Genomic DNA, 20,459 nt, shown 5'->3' with positions numbered 1-20,459 from the left:
TACGATATTAAAGATTATGATAGGGTACATTATAGAAAAAAGAGTATTTATCACAGGAAGTATTACTACGATAAAAAGGTTAATAAGATTTCTAAACTAATAGATCTTCCTGATGAACAAAAATGTGAACTTTACAACAGGTTATTAAAAATAGATAATTACATTATGGAAAATATTAACAAAAAATATTTTAGAAAGAGAATGATAAATATTACTTATGTAATAAAAAAAATTTTGAATGAAATGAGGTGTGAAAAGTATAAGAGTATAAAGCTTAAAATAAGCCCTAAAACTTTAGAAACTTATGATAGATGGTGGGAAACTTATAAAGAAATAATAAAATAAATTTTTATATTAAAGTAATAATATAAAAATTTAATCTTCTAAATATAAACAATCGTAATGATATACTTCAAACATATGCATAAATGCTTTTTTCAGATAAAAAAGATCTTCATCGATTTCATGTTCTAAATCTTTGTTAATTTTTAATTTAATATCCATTTGACTTAAAAAATTAAATATTATTTTAAAATCAACAGTTTCATCTTTAATTTTAGTTTCTATTTTTGATAACAAATCTTCAGTTTTCATTTTAACTAAATCTTCATATCTTTTATTATCAAAATATAAATTTATTAAGGTTTTTTCTTTATTCTCATAAAACGATAAAAATTTTTTAGTAAGATTTTCATCATAGTATTTTCTTTTTAATTTTACTTCATCAAATTCTTTTAATAAGTATTCGTCATGTACATGTTCATAAAATTCTTTCATTAATTTTTTACCAAGTTTTTCAAGATCTTTTTTTAAAATAATGCAAGCTCTCATTTTATATTAATAATTATATTATTCCTTTATGAAAAATCCAGTATAAAATACCAGTTAGATATCCAAGAACTTCACTTTTTATTGGAGAATCAAATAAGTATACACATCCTCTTCCAGCTTTGTAATTTTTGTGAAAAGATTTAAATGCTCTATGAAATATTAAATGATTTTTGATTATCGAACTATTAGATTTAATAGGTAAAGTATTTAGTTTATAAATTATTGTTTCAAGTGAAATATAATCTTTTACATAATGTTCGTATAAAAATCGATATATCAGTGCTGTTTTTATAATATCTTCTGTGTGTTTTATATTTTTAATTGTAGGGTAGTAAAAGTTAACGTAATTAACAATAGTTTTTATCATTTTTATTAATCACATATATTAAATTTATTATTATATTTAATCTCAAATCTATCTGGTTCAGGAGATTGATCAATTATCATATCATCTATTAGTTTCATTCTATCTACGAATTTTTGTTTATCCCAATCATCTCCTCTAAGTACAGCTCGAAGTTCAACAAGAACTTTTTCATAAGTAGTGTATGCAATTTTTGTCATCTCAATTTTCCTCTTATAATTTTGTTTTTTTCCAACTCCAGTAAAAATAACTCCAGCACCATTTACAACTCCAAGAACTACAGGGTTAAGTGTAATTCCCCCAGTAATAGTTCCTATTGCTACCAAACATATTCCAGAGATTGTAAAAAAATTATCAAGTAATTTATAACTTTTATAAGATCTCTTAAAACACCAATATTTTTTATGGTAGTAACTGTAAAAATCTTTTATTGTTTTAATATCAGATTTTGATAGAGATGGGTCTATGTGATTAAAATCAAAAATATTTTTCATTTTATTATTTTATATATATAATCTTAGTTTAGTCTATAATACATAATTTCCGTTTATCTTTTCCTGTAGTAATATATGATGATGTACTGAAGAGTCAATGTCGTAAAAGTTTGGAGAGTACATAAATTTTTCTATCACTGAATCTTTACACGAAAATTCAAATTCAAGGTTAGATGAAGTTCTTACAATATTAGCGTCTAAGTCTGCGGAATAGTTACTTATATTAACTTTTGTAATATTATCATTAATACTTTCTGTTAACCATAAAACTATTTTTTTTCCATTAAAACTAGATGGTATTGCTAAATTTTTTTTTACATTACCAATATTTATGTTTAGTGAACGATTTATATATAAATAGTATAAAAATAAAAGTTGTTGTCTTGAATTTGCATTAGACACATCATATTTTTTTATATGAAAATTATTTCTTCTAAAATGAGAAAAAACAATACATAAAGTGTAACTTGTATTTTTAATTGGTGGTTTAAAAGAAATATTATAATCATTTATTCTTAATCCAGTTTCTTTTATGTTATCCATTGTTTTACTTGGAAATGTAATATTTTGTGCAGATTTTCCTGTAATAGAGGACAAAGCATTAAATACAACACCCAATGAAGATTTATTTAAAACATAATTGTTTGAATCGCTAAAGTCAAAAAAATGATCAAAATATTTTCTGTAAACATAATTTTTTATAAAAGGTAAATTTTTATTTACAATTCCAACTGTTGCTGTATTATTTTCATTTACCATTCCAACTGTTGCTGCACTATTATTATTATTTTTATCAAGATCAATGTTTAATATTTTTTTATTATTTGCATTTATGTCAACATTGTATGTAACTTCTGTTGGTTTGATATCAAATGCTGTGTGATAGTCATAAACTTTATCTGGATCGATATTTCTTACTTTACCCACAATACCATAGGTAATAAAATAAACTCCTGAAAACTGTCTTGAATAAACAGACAAGTCACTTCCTTCTTGTGGTATATTAACAAGAAAATGAAGAAAGAACCTATTACCAGTTGTCAACTTCTTAAAATTAACTATTATTCTATGGTAATACATATATTGTTCTTGACTAGTTGAATCTATATACCTATGAGATAGTTTTTTTACACTTACATTTTCAATTGATAATCCTGTTGAAGTTCCTTTGTCTACACTTATTTGAGATTTATGCCAAAGTTGATAGTCAGTGTTTAGTATTTCCAAACATAGTGTGTAATCAACATTAGCGGTTAATCTGTAAAAGTTAACTGACATTTTGTACTTATACCCACCTTGAGAATTTTTGTTTATTTTTACATAAATTACTTTGTGGTTATAGTTATGAAAATTACCTTTTGAAGGAGGTAAGTCTGCTATTTTTGATATAACAAAACTAGTTCCAGTATCTATTTCATCAGTCCATTGTGCTGCATTAGACATAAGAAAAGTAAATTGATCGTTGTAATGACTTGGTTGAACTGCAGTGTGATTAATTAGTTTATCAACATAATCTTTATTTACAGCATCATTGTCTTGGGTTGGATTACTTAATCTAATAATTTTTTTATTGTTCATATTTAAGTTTCCACTCATATAATCTGTTCCATCTTTTTTTAAATAACCTGTTGTAAATCCTTTATCATCAACATACTTTTTGGTTGCAGCATCTGTATCGTTAAAAGGTGGTCTTAGACCAATTATAGGTTTATTATTCATGTTAAGTGAGTTTAACATTTTATTTGTTCCACCAACATGTAGATACTTTATATCTGTAAAGGCTAATGGTGTTGGTTGACTGGGACCTAATGGAGTTGGTAGGTTTAAAATTCTATGATTATCCATGTTAAGATTACCTTTCATTGGGTAAGATCCATCTCTATCAAGAAATGTATTGTCTACATATTCTTTTGTAGGAGGTTCTTTTGCATCCAGTGGTGTGCTTAGATTTGTAATTCGGTATGTATTTTTCATATCAATGTTTGAATCAATTGTTAGCTTTGATGTCGAGGTGGGTTTATCATCCACATACTTTTTGTTTGCTGCGTCATTATTAGCTGTTGGTTTACCAACATTAGTTATTTTATTATTATTCATACTTAAATTGCCAATCATTGTTCTTGATCCATCTCTATTAAGAAAATTACTGTCTGCATATTGTTTTGTTGCTGGTTCATCTGCATCATTTGGATGTTTAAGGTTTAAAATACGAAATCTATCTTTCATATCAATGTTTGAATCAACTGTTAATCTTGATGTTGTGGGTGCCCCGCTAGAATTATCATCAACATACTTCTTTGTAGCAGCATCAGTATTAGCAGTTGGTGTACCAACATTTCTTATTTTTTTATTTATCATATCATAATCACCATCAGAAGTAAGATTAAATCCAACTCCTGGTGCTCCTTGAATTCCTTTAGCAAATGAGTTATCTTTTTGTTCGTTAAATATTCCCATTTTATTTATTAGTTTAGACTACTAGTAAAGTTTTTAGCAATACGTTTTTTAGGCTTATCAATGTACAAAAATGTAAATGGTTTTTTTGTTGCTGTTCTATATGTTTCTTTATCAACTCCTAATTCTGATGATATGCGATTTGCTTCCCTCGATGATGGAAATTCGTACAGACAGTAGTGAGAACAATTTAATCTAATATCCTTTGGAGTTTTGTAAAATGATTGACTTAGGTATATTACAGAGCAATTCTTATGCCTTCCTTGGATAAAATAATCAATAAGTTCTCTTTGATTTTTATCACATACGTAATCATCAAATATTACAAGTTTTTGATTATCCTCATATTCCATTTCTGTCACTGGAATTATTTCATCATTACTTACATTTAGTATTTCATATCCCATTTTATGACTTAATTCTCTCATTTTTTGAATTAACTTTTGATACTTATCCTGTTCTAGATTACGTGCGTAAAGATAAATTTCATCATAATACAAAAGTGGTTTAATTAACATATGATAAAGCAAATTAGTTTTACCACTTCCACTGTTTCCACAGATTAACATTCTAAAAGTATCTGATGGCATGTAAGGAAATAACTGTTTATATTTTTTATCCGGATCATCTATACTATCATAATTTGGTATTTCCATTTTATATAATAGTTATATATTTATTATATAAAAATGGATATTGAAGAGTATAAAAAACTTGCAAGAAATAAAATTGAAGCTGACGCTTTGACTAGACAAGTGAGAAATGTTATAAAAGAAACAAAATGGCAAAAACAAAATATGAAAGAGGGTTTTACAGAAACATTTAAACCACTTATTGAGTCTCAAGAGAATGTTAAAAAAAGTATTGATGAGCAACAAAATAAAACTTTAGCTCAACTTCAAGCTAATCAACTTGCTCTTACTCAAGGACTTAATCAAAACAGACTTGCTATAACTCAAGGATTAGAAAATTTAATTGCAGAAAAATTTGAAGACGCTGAAGAAGGTAAAGAAGGTAAAGAAGGTAAAGAAGGTAAAGAAGGTGATGACAAAATAGAAAAAGGTGGTAATGATGAAATTTCATCTAGTCATGATGAAGAAGAAAAATTTAAAGAACATTTACCTCCTACTCCAGAAAAAAAAGTAAATATAACACCTGATTTGTTTGATGAATATTTAAATAATAAACAATCAATTGATACACTAAAAAAAATTGGTTATGATAAGTTACCTTCTTTTTATTTTGATAGGGATATTACTTATCTTTCTAGTGTAATTGAGAGTGTAAGTAATAAGTTTAATGATTATGTTAATAATATCTTAAAAAATACTGCTACTTTCGAACAATATCCTAGAAGTGGTTATGTTATGGCTAAACCAAAACATAAAAATCCACAACAAAAAACAATAGAAAAAATTTCTGATTTTAACACTTTAAGCTCGTATTTAACTCAATTAAATAAACTTAATTCTTTTAGAATTAAAAGTGGTTATGGAATTACTCTCTTTAACAACCCACATCAACTTCTAGACAGACTTAAATTACTAGGTGGTTCAATTCTAGCTGGGAATAATGGTGTGATACCTGAATTTTCTCAAATAGCACATCTTCTAAACCAAATGAAAGTAATTACAAAAAAACAACTGAATGATTTACTAAAAACTTATATAACAATTAGATAAATGGAAGAACGAGCTATTCATATTTCTTCAATAAATAGGGAAAAAAGAGGAACAAGCAGACCCGGTGATTTTACTATTAAGTTTAATCCATCTTTAAAACTTGACCCTGAAAAGAAACATCAACTTGCTCTTGATCGGTTGTCCATGACTTACTCTTGGTACAACATTAGAAGTGATTATAAAAATAATAAGATTAAATATACTCACGATGGATCCACTTGGCAAACAATTACTTTTACAGATGGAATGTATTCATACTCAGATATTAATGATTACATTCATCAGTATATGGATCAAAAATCTCACTCATCAGGTTCAAGTGGAAATAAAACTTATTCAATTAATATAACATTTATTCTTTCCACCTATCGAGTGTTAGTATCAATTGAGGGTGATTATCAATTAGATCTGAGAGGAACAGAATTTGGAGACCTTATTGGATTTGAAAAAAAACTTATTACAAAAACAGAGTATGGAACAAAACTACCAAATATAACAAATTCTATTGATGTGTTAAATATTAACACAACCGCAATAACTAATAGTATTGTAAATGGAATAAATACAAATACCATTGCTGTAATACCAACTGATAATTTAACAAGATCTTTTCCATTTACTTTCGAACCTAAAAGACCTTTGTATTGTGACGTTTCTGCGTTTAAAATTGATGAAATGAGAATATTTGTTACAGACTCAGTTGGAAGACCAGTAAATTTTAATGGTATAGATTGGTATATGACTTTACTTCTTCACTCGATGTAATACTTCATATTTATATAACTATTAAAATAAAAATGATGCGACAATCAGAGTTTAAAATGAAACTTGACCCTGAATTGGGTAAATATAAAAGAGAACATATTTATGGAGAAGGAATGATGGATAGATTTAAATCGTTTGGAAAAAAAACATTTGCAAAGACAATGAAAAAAACTGCTAAAAAAAGTGCTCAAAAAAGTGGTGATAAATTACTAAAAATGACTGCAACAAAAACTGGTGAATATTCTGGTAAAAAGGCTGGTGATAAGATAGTGCAAATGTTATCCAAAGAAAAGGTAAAATCCACCAAAAAAACCCCTTCAAAAAAAAAAGTTGAAAGTTTACCAACAAGAAAAATGACTCAACAAGAAATAAATCAAAGAGTGAATTCCATTCTTAGTGGAGGTTCATTAAAATAAGAAAAAAATTATATAATTAATAAAATAAAATGAAGTCTTTTAGAAATCCAAATTATCTAGAGAGATATGAAGATGTTGTTTTTGATCTGGAACAAGCTATTAATACAGCTCCAGCAAACAACACTGATCAAGATAGAAATAACCTTAAATTTATTACTGACAATTCAGGTGAAGTAACACCATTTGATTGGTATAATGCTAGAATAGCAATAGATTTTAAAGTTCAAAAACGTGATGGAACTATTTTTGTTATTGGAGCTAATGTAGATGATGACAGTCTTACAGCTGCTAGAAACGCTCAGTATATAGCATATAGAGATGATCAAATGGGGATTGTAAATGGAGCAAATAGTTTTATTTCAAGATTATCAGTATTAGCAAATGGAAAAGAACTATACCAGTGTAATTATGCTAATCATAGTGTAAATATAAAAAATTTACTTGAGTATAACAAAACTTACGCTGAATCAGTTGCAACAAATGAATTTTATTATCTTGATACATCAACAACTGCTAATAAAAATAGATTTATTAAAAGACAAGTTACTCATCGTCAAAATGCTGCTGGTGGTGCTGATGAAGCAGGTTTTATGTTAGATAACAGCCCATCATCTTATAATAAAGGATTTGCAAAGCGTAAAGCTTTACTTGGAACATCATCCACAGTACGCTGTGAAATTCCACTTAATAGGTATTCATTTTTTGAGGCACTTGAAGATAAACTTCTTCCTAACACTAAAATCGAAATAAATTTTGAGATTGAAAAAGATGATAATCTTATTTGGAGGGCTGGAGGAGATCGTTGTCGAGTAGTTATTACTCGTCTTCAACTTTTTGTACCTCGGATTGTATTCAATGCAGAAGGAAGTAAATTATTTATGGAAAACTATCTTAAACCATATAAATGGACCTATCTAAAAGAGGTTGTTGAGAGAAACATTGCTGGAAATCAAAGAACTGGTAATTTTAGAATTACAAATGGTATATCAAAACCACGACATGTATTTGTTTTTATAATTAACACACCAAATATAGATACACAAACAGCAAATCCATTTTTGTATAATACTTTCAGTGTTTCTACAGATCCAAGGACTCTTGACAGGTGTTATCTTGAGGTAGGAAATGGAAATGAATATCCTGATATTCACTACAAACCTTCAACAGATCCTTCAAGAGTTTTTAGAGATGTTATGAAGTATGTTTATGCTAACAATGATTTTCAAGGAGGTACACTTCTTACTAGATCTACTTTTGAAGATATATGTCCGTTTGTATATTTTGACTTAACCAAGCAAAAACTAGACATAAAAGATGGGGTGACAAAACTTGCATTTCATTATGAGTTATCTGGAACAACTGCAGCTAACTACAATGTTTACGCTCTAGTACTTCACGAAACTGAAGCTGAAATAACACAACAAAATGGAAAACTATTGTTAAGAGCATAAACCCCTCCCTTAGCTACAGCGCATATGATTACACAGAATTTTACACAAGCTGTTATAATTACACAGAATTTTACACAAGCTGTTATGATTACACAGAATTTTCTACAAGCTGTTATGATTACACAACAATTTATTCAAGCGTTATAGAAATATGTATAATCATTTGATTGGATGAAAAAATCACACCACCAGAAACCACCAACTAAAATAAAACCAAAACAAAAATTTAGTATAAATATTATAATAAAAATGACAACTTATATTGAATACGGTGTAAAACTTACAGATGGACAAAAGTCAAAATTGGCTTCTGCAATATTAAATAAATCACCACTAACTCTTCGGTTAAAACATGGACATCTTCGAGGTTCTGATGAGTTAATGCTAACAAAAAGACAAATTTCTAAAATAAAAAAATCTATTGCAAATGGCACAGGATCGGATATAAAGATAAGTAAAACACAGATTAGACGTTCTGTAAAACATGGAGGAAACTTATTTACATCACTCGCATCTCTTGGAGCTCGAGTATTACCTTACGCGGTAAAAGGAGTATCAAAAGTTGTTCCTGCATTGGCTACTGGTGCTGCCACTGCACTTGGAGAAATTGGATTAAATAAAATTTTTGGAAAAGGAATAACAATCCCCCATAAATTTTTCCCAATGCTACCACCTATTGTAAGAGAATTTACACAATCACAAATAAACCAAATTAACAAAGCACATCAAACAGGTGGACGATTAATTATTAAACCAACTCGTAAACAAATAGAAGGAGGATTTCTTGGTACTCTTGCATCTATTGGAATTCCAATGGCAATTAGTTTAGTATCTAAGATGTTTGGATCTGGACTACAAGTAGATAGAAGTGGATCATCTAATACAGCAAATGTTTATGTTCCACATCCTCCTCCTCCATCTACTTATGGTGAAGGTTATCCTTATCACTCACCACCTTTTATTGGTACATGGAACAACCCAATAGGAATGGGAGTTAAAAAAAAAAAGCCCAAATCCAGGGGAAAAGGAATATTACTAGGAAAAAACAGCCCATTCAACTCAATTCCCATTCTAGGTACCATTTTGTAATTAAACCACTATCCAACTTTGACCTCATGAAATGGATAAAAAAACTTGGTATTAATCATTTCAGAGGAATATATAATCGTGATAGACTACCAAAAAATATTAGAAAAGAATGTGGAATAATTAATCTAGATGATATTGAAGGACCTGGAACACATTGGGTTTGTTATAGAAATATAGACAACGTAGTTGAGTATTTTGATCCATTTGGACTAATAATGCCAAATGAAGCATTAAAATATTTTAATACTTCTGGAAAACAAATAGTTTACTCAATGGATGAAATACAAAATCGAAATACTGTACTTTGCGGTTACTGGTGTTTATATTATCTGTTTGAGAGACAGAGGGGTAATAGTATTTTAGATGTAATACATAACCCTCATTTTGATGATGACAATAGTGATTTTATAAAAGCATACTTTGGAGGATAAAAATATAGTTTAAAAATAATAAATATATAAATAAATGGACAAAGAAATTGAACCAATTAAACCTTCATTTAGAGAAGTACAAATTTATACCTATAAATTTCCTGATGGTAAAATATATATTGGATATACAAGTCATGGTTTAGAAAATGCAGATAAAGATCATAAATTCTTTCCAGCCAGTCCAATATGTCAATATTTAAACAATCCAGAAACATATGTAAAACCAAAGGAGGAAAAAAAGGTTATAGTAGATGTATATGGTGATGAAATATATAAAATCGAAAGAAAAATTCTGGATAAATATACTAGTGATACTACACAGATACTTAATAAAAATTTATATCTTTTTGGTTATTAATATTAAACATTTTATATTATTAAAATATAAAATGAATCAAGTCCAAAGATTATTTAGTCACTATCAACTGGTGTATTCTTTAATAGTTTAACCTTCTCAACTTTTGTGTTTAAATCTCTAACACTATCAACTATGTCAACAAAATTTGAGTAAATGTCAATAAGACGATAAAGTTTTTTCTTTTTATCACTATTTAATCTAAGCCATGAATATTCCTCATTTCTAATTTTTTTCCACATCTCACATTCACTAACCATTAGAACTCTTGAAAGATTATCATTTTTCTTTCTAAGACTCTCCATCTCATTATATATTTTTGATCGCACTTCTTTTTCAAAATCCTTGATTGTTTTAACATCAATATTTTTCTCAATCTCAGAAAAGAATTTAGCCTCCATTTATTATATAAACAGATAATTACCTTTTACAACTTTGTTGAGAGTATTTGCTTTTTCACTTATTTCCATAAGCAACTCAAATATTTTTATAAATTTAGTATCATTTTCCAATCTAGAAAAATCAGCATATTCATAACTCATATTAAGGTTACTATGTATTTTTTCAAGCTCACTTTTAATAAAATTAGATCTAATAGACATATTTTATCTAAGCATATATTAAATGAAAGAATCATATTGTATTAAAGATAAAAGAGTAACTCCTTGCACAGAGCCAAGTGGTTACCAACAAGATAAAAGAGGAAGAACTCAATTCTTCTGTCATTGTGCAGTTTGTGGAATTAAAAAAGTTAGATACGTAAAAACTGGAACAGCTACTCAAACTGGAAGTGGTAAAAAGAGAAAAACAAAAAAGAAGTCAAAAAACTAATCAGCCCGTCTGAAGGGGCGGGCGTCTTTGATACTGTTGTTGGTACAGCAGTTGATGGATTTGTACATTACGGTCTACCTTGGATGGGTAAAAAAGCAGTTGAAATGGGTAAATATGGAGCAAGTGAGTTAATGAGAAATAAAAACGTTCAAAAAAAAGCTGTAAACTACGGAATAAATAAACTTACACCATTTATTCAAGATTCTGTTGGATCAGCAATGGATCAACTTTCAACAAAAGTTAGACCAAATAAAAAGTATAAAACCGATCGACTAGAATTAGATGGTAGATCTGGAAAAGGATTTGATGTTCATAAATTGATTGGAAAACTTCCAAAACCAAAAGCAGGATGGACTCCAGGAAAATACAAATATATGGGACCATACAATCCTCTAGAAAAACAATTAAGCTATGATCCTGAAACTGGAAAAGTGACAGATTGGAAAGTTAAACCTTATAACAAAGTTGATGAAATAGCAGCTTATCACGATATTTGTTATGATATGGGTAGAAGCAAAGGTGATTGTGATAAAGAGATGGTAAAATCATTAGACGACTTACCATATGGAGAAATGCCAAAGTGGGGTTCAACTGCTAGATTTTTAATTAATACAAAACAAAAACTTGGACTTGGTTTAAACTCGATTCAGCGTTGAGTAGTGATTGGTCTCAACAATTAGCTGACGAACTTCACAAACCAATCACACGAAACTTTCAAAAGAGATCAGTAGTTTCAAACGGAATTGATGAAATCTGGGCTGCTGATTTAGTTGAAATGCAAAAGTTTAGTAAGTGGAATAAAGGGATTAAATATCTGCTTATGGTTATTGATGTGTTTAGTAAGTATGGATGGATAAGGGGATTAAAAGATAAGAAAACTGAAACTGTTAGTAAAGCATTTGAGGATATATTCAAAAGTAAACGTAAACCTAAAATGTTATGGACTGATAAAGGTTCTGAGTTTATAAGTAAAACGTTTAAAGATTTTTTGAAAAGAGAGGTAATCAAGTTGTATCACATTGAAAACGAGGAGAAATCTAGTGTTGTTGAGAGATGGAATAAAACAATGAAAAACAGAATGTGGAAGATGTTTACTGTTAATAACAATAATGTTTACTGGGATAAGATAGATAAACTAGTTGATGATTACAATAATACTATTCATTCTAGTATAAAAATGACTCCTGTTAAAGCAAGTAAAAAGAAGAATCAGAGTAAAGTTTGGTCTAATTTGTACGGTGATTTGATTTACTTGAAAACTAGTATACCAAAGTTTGCAATTGGTGATCATGTTAGAATTTCAAAATATAAGAGAAAGGTATTTGATAAAGGTTATACACCAAACTGGACAGAGGAAATATTTGTAATTGATAAAATTCTTCCAACAAAACCTATTACATATAGTATTGTTGATTTAATGGGTGAAGAGATCAAGGGTTCTTTTTATGAACAAGAATTACAGAAAGCAAAACAACAAACGTATAGAATAGAAAAGATTATCAGACGAGATAATAAGAAAAAAATGGCATTAGTAAAATGGAGTGGTTATCCTGATAAATTTAACTCATGGGTAAGTTTAAAAGATTTGGTTAATTTTTAATACAAAAAAATAATGTATTAAAAATAAATACTATTATTACTCTTCATCACTAACTTTTTCAAGTAATGCTTCAAGACCATCTTTTGTATAATCACCCTCACTCTCTTCTTCTTCCTCTTCCTCTTCAAATGCTAGTAAAGACTCTCTAGGTTTGAGTGGTTTAACATAGCACTCATGTACTTTTATTTGTAAAGATGTTACAGTTTTACTTATGAATATTCCTTCAATTATAAGAGCCAATTTAACATTACAGTATTGATTAAGATATTTAAAAGGATTTAGATCACGGCCTCCCTTTCCCTTAAACAAAGATAAAATTTTTTTTGTTTTTTCTGAATAAATAAGTTTTGCATAAAGAACTGGAGCTGATGATTCATCAACTTTTGTTTTCTTTTTTCCTTTATTGTCTGTGTATTCTATTTGTTTATGGTAAAGTGGTGAAGATAAACTTGATGCCATATCAGGACCATATTCATTTTCTAAATAATGTTGTGATGCAGTTGTTATATTATTAATAACATCAAAAAATTCTTTTTCTTTAGTACTTGGTTCACTATCGCGAGACCAAAGACATACTGGTATTGAGTAACCTACTAACTTTTTGGTATCTTGGTTTTTCTTTTCATTTACTCCAAAAGAGAAAAGAAATGGAGTTTCTATTACAAGTGGACCTTTTTTCTTATTTGTATACTTAATCTCAATTGGAATACGTTTGTATTTGATTTTGCTATCTTTTACTTTGTACTCTTTGCTATTATTAAAGATAATATTGTCTTGGGTAATATTTTCGTAACTTGACAACTGCATTTTATTAATATTTAGTTAATCCTTAAACCACTTTTAAATATTCAAACGTGTATTTTTGACCATCTTTTTTTGAAGTAGCTGATTTACAATATATATACTTCTCCTCACAAATCATTTTAACATGACCTGCATTAATTCCTAATAACTTGTTAACTGAGTATAAACTATTGTAAATAACTTCTTCATTTGTTAACATATTAATCGCCTTAACTCTTTTTCTATTTTTATGATTATCCTTAACAAAACTATAATCTCTATTAATTGTTGATTTTTTATTATTTTCACTTGTTGTTACTACTTCCAAATTTTTCAACCTATTATCTGTTCTGATGTAATTGATATGATTAATATGTTTATCACTTTCTATTACCCCATAAAAACACTCATAAACAAATCGATGTATAAGATAATTTTTTACTTTATTTTTTGCCACAGATATACAAAATCTCAAATAACCATTATTATTAAGATTTCCTAACATAGGTTTTCTTATTCTAACATTCATAATTTCACCATATTTATTTGCTGCATATTTTTCATAAATAGGATGAGTATAAAACTTTTCATCGTTTTTGATTATGAGAACCATTTTATATTTAATATTATTTCTTTAAGCATAATATTTCAAATTTATTTTTTAGGCCAAAGTAAATTAACAGACCAGAAGTTACTCGATTCTGGATTAGTATAGGTTAATTCTCCCTTTTTATTTTTAATCTTCATAGCACGAGACAAATATTTATCTCTTCTCTCTTTATCCTTATGAATAGTAAAGTCTGAATATTTAGGTGACCCAAAATGAACTTTCTTTCCACCTGGAAGTGTAATCATGTATTTGTTATTTTTACGAGTTGAATAATCAAATGATTCAGCACCGAGTTTTTTAGCATTTTTGGTTAATCTTTTAAAATCTTCTCCTGTAAGAACATTTTTTTCTTGAATTACATCATCTTTTATAGAAGTAGTTTCGATTTCATCCATTTTTTTATTTAATAGTTATACTAATTATATTTCATATTCTTTTTATTTCATCTATTACTATTTCTTCAACTTCAACTTCAATTTCATCTAATATATATTTCTTTACCTGTTGATAAATTTTTTTAATATCTTCTTCAACTTCAATTTCATCAAATTTTTTTGAGTATAAAACGTCATAAAATTTATCACTATTATATATTTCAGGTTGAACCAATTTAATTTTTTTAAGAATATTGGTAGTATCTTTTACACATTCATCTTGATATTTTTCATCATTTGTAATAAAAGGATCTCCTCTATCTATTTCATCTAAAAACTTCATTTCATAACGCTCTGTATCTTTCATAGGAATGGTAACATTAATAGTTTGACCATTTTCATCAATTCCATGATAAGTTGGTTCTTCAGGTTTACGACAAACATATTGATGTTCTTTATTAACAAAAATAGCATTACACCCATCAACTTTTTTTATATATTTATGATGATCAAAAAATAAATAACCAAATCTTTTTTTCATATAACGTAATTTTAAAAAGTGATCATCAATAAAATTATTTAGATGTTCATAATCCATAAAATAATTACCTTCTTTTAACATTTTCATCAACCAATCAAATTCATCTCTACAATAACAATACATTTTATTAATTATTTAGATTATTCTTAGTTTTTTAAAAAAGATTTAAATATTTAAAAAACATACATAAAAAATGAACTATCATTATCCAAAAGTTTACAGACATTGGCAAGAAAAAATACAAAGAAGACGTAGATTATCAAATTTATTACCAGATGATCTTGATAAATTTCATATTTTAAGTGAACACGTAAGCGACCGTGTTCATATAATTAATAATAGTGGTTTTGATCAAGATCAGACGTTGTCTAACAAAATAAAGGAAATAAAATTTGATTTTCTCATTCTTGACACTCATGATCAATCAGAAAAGTTACCATTTAAATTTATTATTGAGGGGTGGAAATCAAGACTAAAATTGAACCACGATTACGAAAACCACATATACAGAAATGAAGAATTTATTGATTTAGTTGAAAAATATGCTAGAATGTATTATGCAATCAAAATTTTGGACACAAATATGGACTTTGTAAAATTAAAAATAAGAAAGTTGTATCCAGAATTTCATAATATTGATTGTGATTACAGATACAAATTTACTGACGACACAGACTCTGAAAGTGAACAAAGTGAAAATGAAAACTAATTTAAAAGTTTTTAATCTGAAATTAAAATGAATGATAAAAAAGGTATAAAAATTTATTCATATGTATTTCCTTATGGTCAAATATACATTGGTAGAACAATTAGAACTTTAAACTATGTTCACGATTATCATAAAAGATGTAAAATAAGTCCAATACATGATGCTTTACAAAGATTATCACAAGTTTATCCAAAACTTGAAAGCACTATTCCATTCAGTACAAAACTTGATGAAATATACAAAATTCAAAGAAAAATTGCTTACAAATATACTACTGATCCATTAAAAATAATTAATACAAATATTAGATAAAATTTTTATATTTCTTATTTTATAACAAAAAAAATGTTATAAAATAAATATTTTTTTACTTATTCAATATCACTATCAAAATATTTTATTACATTAATCTTATCAAAAAAACAACAACCAACTTTGTACTCATTAACAAATCTTGTACCTTCATAACATAATAATTCTGTTGCATTTTTAAACAAAATATCCAATTCTTCTCTTGTATCAAAATAACTTTCTTCTACATTAAATGTTTTAGCATTATTAAAAACATCTTTTAAATCAATACTACCATCGTTCACTGATATAACTGTTTGTTTAATATTACTATCAATATTTTTTAATATTTGGTAATCTTCTTCACTATCAAATATTAATCCACGAACTCTGAATCGTTTACAAATATTTGATTGACTTGTTTGATTGTTTTTTGATTTAAAACCCATTATATTTTTTTATATTTATTTCTTTAATTCAATTTTATTTTCTGATTCAATATCTTTATCACTTCTTTATTATTGTGTAGTATAGTAAATGTTGACATCTCACTCACTCACTTATTTCTAACTCTTCGAGCAATGTGAGCGACTACTTGTGAACGATTGAAGCAATACGAATGAGTTGAACGAACTGAATGAACTGAATGAAAATGAGTGAGATGAGTGAGCGAAGCGAACGAATCGAACGAATTGAATGAAGTGAATGAAGTGAGTTAAACGAATGAGTTTTTGCGAAATGAGTGAACAAGAGGAGCGATATATTGCGAGATGAGTTAGAAATAAGTGAGTGAGTGAGATGGCAACATTTACTATACTACTTTCGTCTGGGTGCTTAAAATGTCGGCTTCAAGCTAGGTGCAAACGGACCGGCGCAACAACTCCCAACATTGTTGGCCCAACAATGTTGGGAGTTGCTGCGTCCCCGTCGGCAGTGGTGTGGAAACGGACGCAACAACTCCCAACAATATTGGGACCTGCAGTGCATCGTGGGAAGGATACAACCCATAAGACTTTAAAGACCATGCGTAATTTGCGTGCGTGGCCGCAACAATGTTGGAAGAGCTGTGCAAACGGATCAAACATTGCGCCACGTGATCACGGAAATATCATATCATGGGCATTATCATAAAACCTTCTGAAGAATTTCGCAGATTATAAAACTTGTGGTAACAAACTTAATTCCTCCTTCCGGAGCATACCCAAATTAAAGTAAATCCATGAAGTGAAATTGATTGCAGATACAACTCTGGGAACTAAAGCTACGTGCAAACGGACGTTAAAACTCCCCTTGTTGCGACGGTTTGCACGTAGCTAAAATTTTGACCGGTTTCAAACTTTGCGTAACAACTCCCTACAACACACAACAACATGCAACAGGGTGTGCAAACGGACGAAACCTGTAACATCCAACAGGCAATGTTCGGAGTTGTTTGCCAACAATGTTGCGACCGTTTACACGGGGCTTAAAACACTGGTAGAATCGGTACGATATCCGGGAATTCATCTGCGAGTGAAGCTGAGTTGAAATTTGTATAAGGTCCGCCCTCACTTATATGATTGAAGAAAGAGAAAACCGAAAAACCCTTCGAAGTTTGATAAGTAGCAGCGCGATACAACAAATTTAGGTGTAAAAGTCACCAGAACGTTTATATCACCTTATATTTTTATTTAACTGTTGTTTTGTTTATTTACTTCAGGTATAATGCCTCTTGGAACATGAATGGTTATCTGAAAAGAGTTTAATCTTCAAGCCAATTGTGTGTTATTTACTTACTTCTAGACTGGAACATTAAAATACGTGATTTTAAAGCATGGGTTTGTTTGCTGGAAAATGTCATTGTTATTGTCATTTTTTATTTTCGCAATTTACATTTTTGTAACTTGAACCGGACGACTTCCTTTTATGGCTTATTTGAAAGCGTGCCTCGGATACAGTTCTTTCCGGGGCCTCTCTTTATGAAAAAAAAAAAAAAAAAATAACAGTAGATTCACCTGGCAACCTTTGTGGCATTACTGGTGTTTAAAGTATGGGATCCCTAATGAAAGGGTTCCCAGTCTCCACTGAACCAGTGGGCAAGATAGAAGGGACGGAGGGTGTGTGTAAATGTGAGCGTTGTAGGCATAAAAACAAAATAAAAATGGTTAAAACATAAGAAGTTAGTTGTTAGAAAAAGCACTGATAATGAGTGACCAACAAACTGCAATGCAGCCACGTCCAGCACAAATATAAAGTGCAAAATAAAATAAAATAAACTGAAGGGTTGATATAATATATAGCTATCACTTAGTTTTTAAAGACTTTGAAGGTAAACAGGTTTCTAGATCAAATAGATCCACTAGCTACAACCGTAACAAGATGCAGGCGGTATTGACACATGAAAGTACTGAAAGGTCTTGGAAATAAAAAGTACTTGAATAGTTATTTATTTATTTTATTTAATCAAGTTTCAGATTTACAATTACAATGACAATTAAATCAATCAATCGCTCAATCCGAGGTAGGCTTAAAACAGAGTGCAAGACTCCTTAAAAATAAGCCACCTATTATTACATCATAAATAGATCTAGAGAATTAATTAAGTAATAAAATTATATAAAACGTTATTTTGAAAAGCATTATTAAAAAATTACAGAAGACATGAGATAAAAAATGAAAATTCAATAAAAAATGACCATAAATGGACAAATGATCGAGTAAAGTACAATGTAAATTAGGGAAAATTTACATTAAACTTATCATGATAAAAAGCCATCAAATTCTTACGAAAGATTGAAAAGGTATTTGACTCTGTTATACTGAGAAGTAATTCATTCCACAGGCGACAGATCCGAACAAAAAAAGAATTCTTAAAGAGACGTCCTGCTGAAAGGGACATCAAGCGTTACATGATCAACATTCCTAAGCGGTTTGGTACAAGGGCGAAACGGTACATAATGGAAAATGTTTAACTTATATATATTCTTAAGAAACTTAAAAAGGAAACTAAATCGTTAATTTCCCTGCGGTACTTCAAACGTAATAAATTTAACTTATTAAGGCGCTCATACTCAGAATAATCCCTTCCACGAATGAATTTTGTAGCCTTGCGTTGAACTTGTTCCAAATTGTTGATGCTAACGCATTCAAGGCGCGAATGAACCGAAGCAATATAAAGTAATTTCTTTGTACTAATATCATTTATGTTCCTGCATGTTCGGTAAAGGACATTAAGCTTTCCTTGAGCTTTCGAGGAGATAAGATCAACGTGATTATTCCAGCTTAATTTGTGGCCAACCAAAACCCCCGGGTCTTTCTCAAACTCTTACTCTAAAATACATCAGATAACCTCTGCAACAGACAAATTAGCGAGCAAAATAAATGGAAACTCCTCAGCTAGTAGACAAAAGTTCCTCTTGGTATGGGTGGGCCCGCAAAAGGTAGCAAAAAAAAAACTTTTGGGTGCTCACACCATATAGGTAATCGTCAGCATGATGATGTACAAAATGAGAAGAGTCTGGGTGCGAATTTATCCCAGCTGTATGAAAAAGAGGGTCTCAATGGGGTTAACCGATAGGCGTAAAACGGCCAAAAATTTAGTCGATAGCCGTAAAAATTGAAAAATTTTAACCGTTAGCCGTAAATAGGGCAAAAAACAGTTAACCGTAAAAGAAATTGTTCCCTAGATCTGCTACTTTTAGGGAGGTACTAAACTCACTTATGGTTGCGTTTTTTATTTCCCGGCTAGTGTGACTCCCTATACGCACGTTAGGCGAAGCGACCTATGCTCCATTTGCGCCACTCTCTCGGGAAACTAATTTTTTCCATAGTGAAAGTGTGGCTTCTTGCTGGGGATTAATATTTGCGATTTTCAGGAGGTCATGCCCTCGAAACATTATTGAAACAACACGCGGAGACGTCACTCTTTGTAAAACAAGTTGCCGATAAACAGCATTCCTTGTTTTTCTCTGACGCTAAGGTAGACATTGTCATGCCTTGTCCCTCTACGGTGTCTTCCCGTGCACGTTATCTTGGTCAAGGCATTTCGATGGCGAACTCATTTGGACCACGTGACCCGAAACACATTAGCCGCGCGGAATAATGAGGCCTACGGACAAGGCAACGGCAGACAGTCGTTCCGTTCAGTCCTTCGCTATCATTAAAAACACTGAACACGGGAATTTTGTTATTGGCCGTTTTCACGCTAGAGCTAGAAATGGATTATCCGTCGGAGATTAGCCTGTGTACAGCTGCGCCCTCCCTACAGACACCCCTTCTCCGATTTTTTCTGAGGGGAGGGGGCCGCTGTAGAGAGGCTATCTGGAACGGATAATCCCGTCTTAAAACTGTCCGTCGAAATTGACGTCAGGCGGATTGCTCATTCAAAATTAAAACTATTCCATTTTCAG

At 29.6% G+C, this 20,459-nt stretch overlaps 1 protein-coding gene across 3 annotated transcripts in view; it reads left to right on the top strand.

The window, feature by feature from the left end:
* LOC140939024 (rhamnosyl O-methyltransferase-like) overlaps positions 1-17,904 on the top strand; it is a 35,248-nt gene extending 17,344 nt beyond the window's left edge. For all 3 annotated transcript variants that reach the window (XM_073388582.1, XM_073388584.1, XM_073388583.1), the window contains exon 5: positions 17,771-17,904. In XM_073388582.1, the coding sequence (XP_073244683.1) occupies positions 17,771-17,816 (46 nt within the window). In that variant the 3' untranslated portion in view covers positions 17,817-17,904. The remainder of the gene's footprint in view (positions 1-17,770) is intronic.
* Positions 17,905-20,459: the final 2,555 nt, after the last annotated feature.

Source organism: Porites lutea, chromosome 5, assembly GCF_958299795.1.
Source record: "Porites lutea chromosome 5, jaPorLute2.1, whole genome shotgun sequence".
In the NCBI taxonomy this organism is placed as follows: Eukaryota; Metazoa; Cnidaria; class Anthozoa; order Scleractinia; family Poritidae; genus Porites; species Porites lutea.
This window is presented reverse-complemented; position numbering and strand designations above follow the sequence as displayed.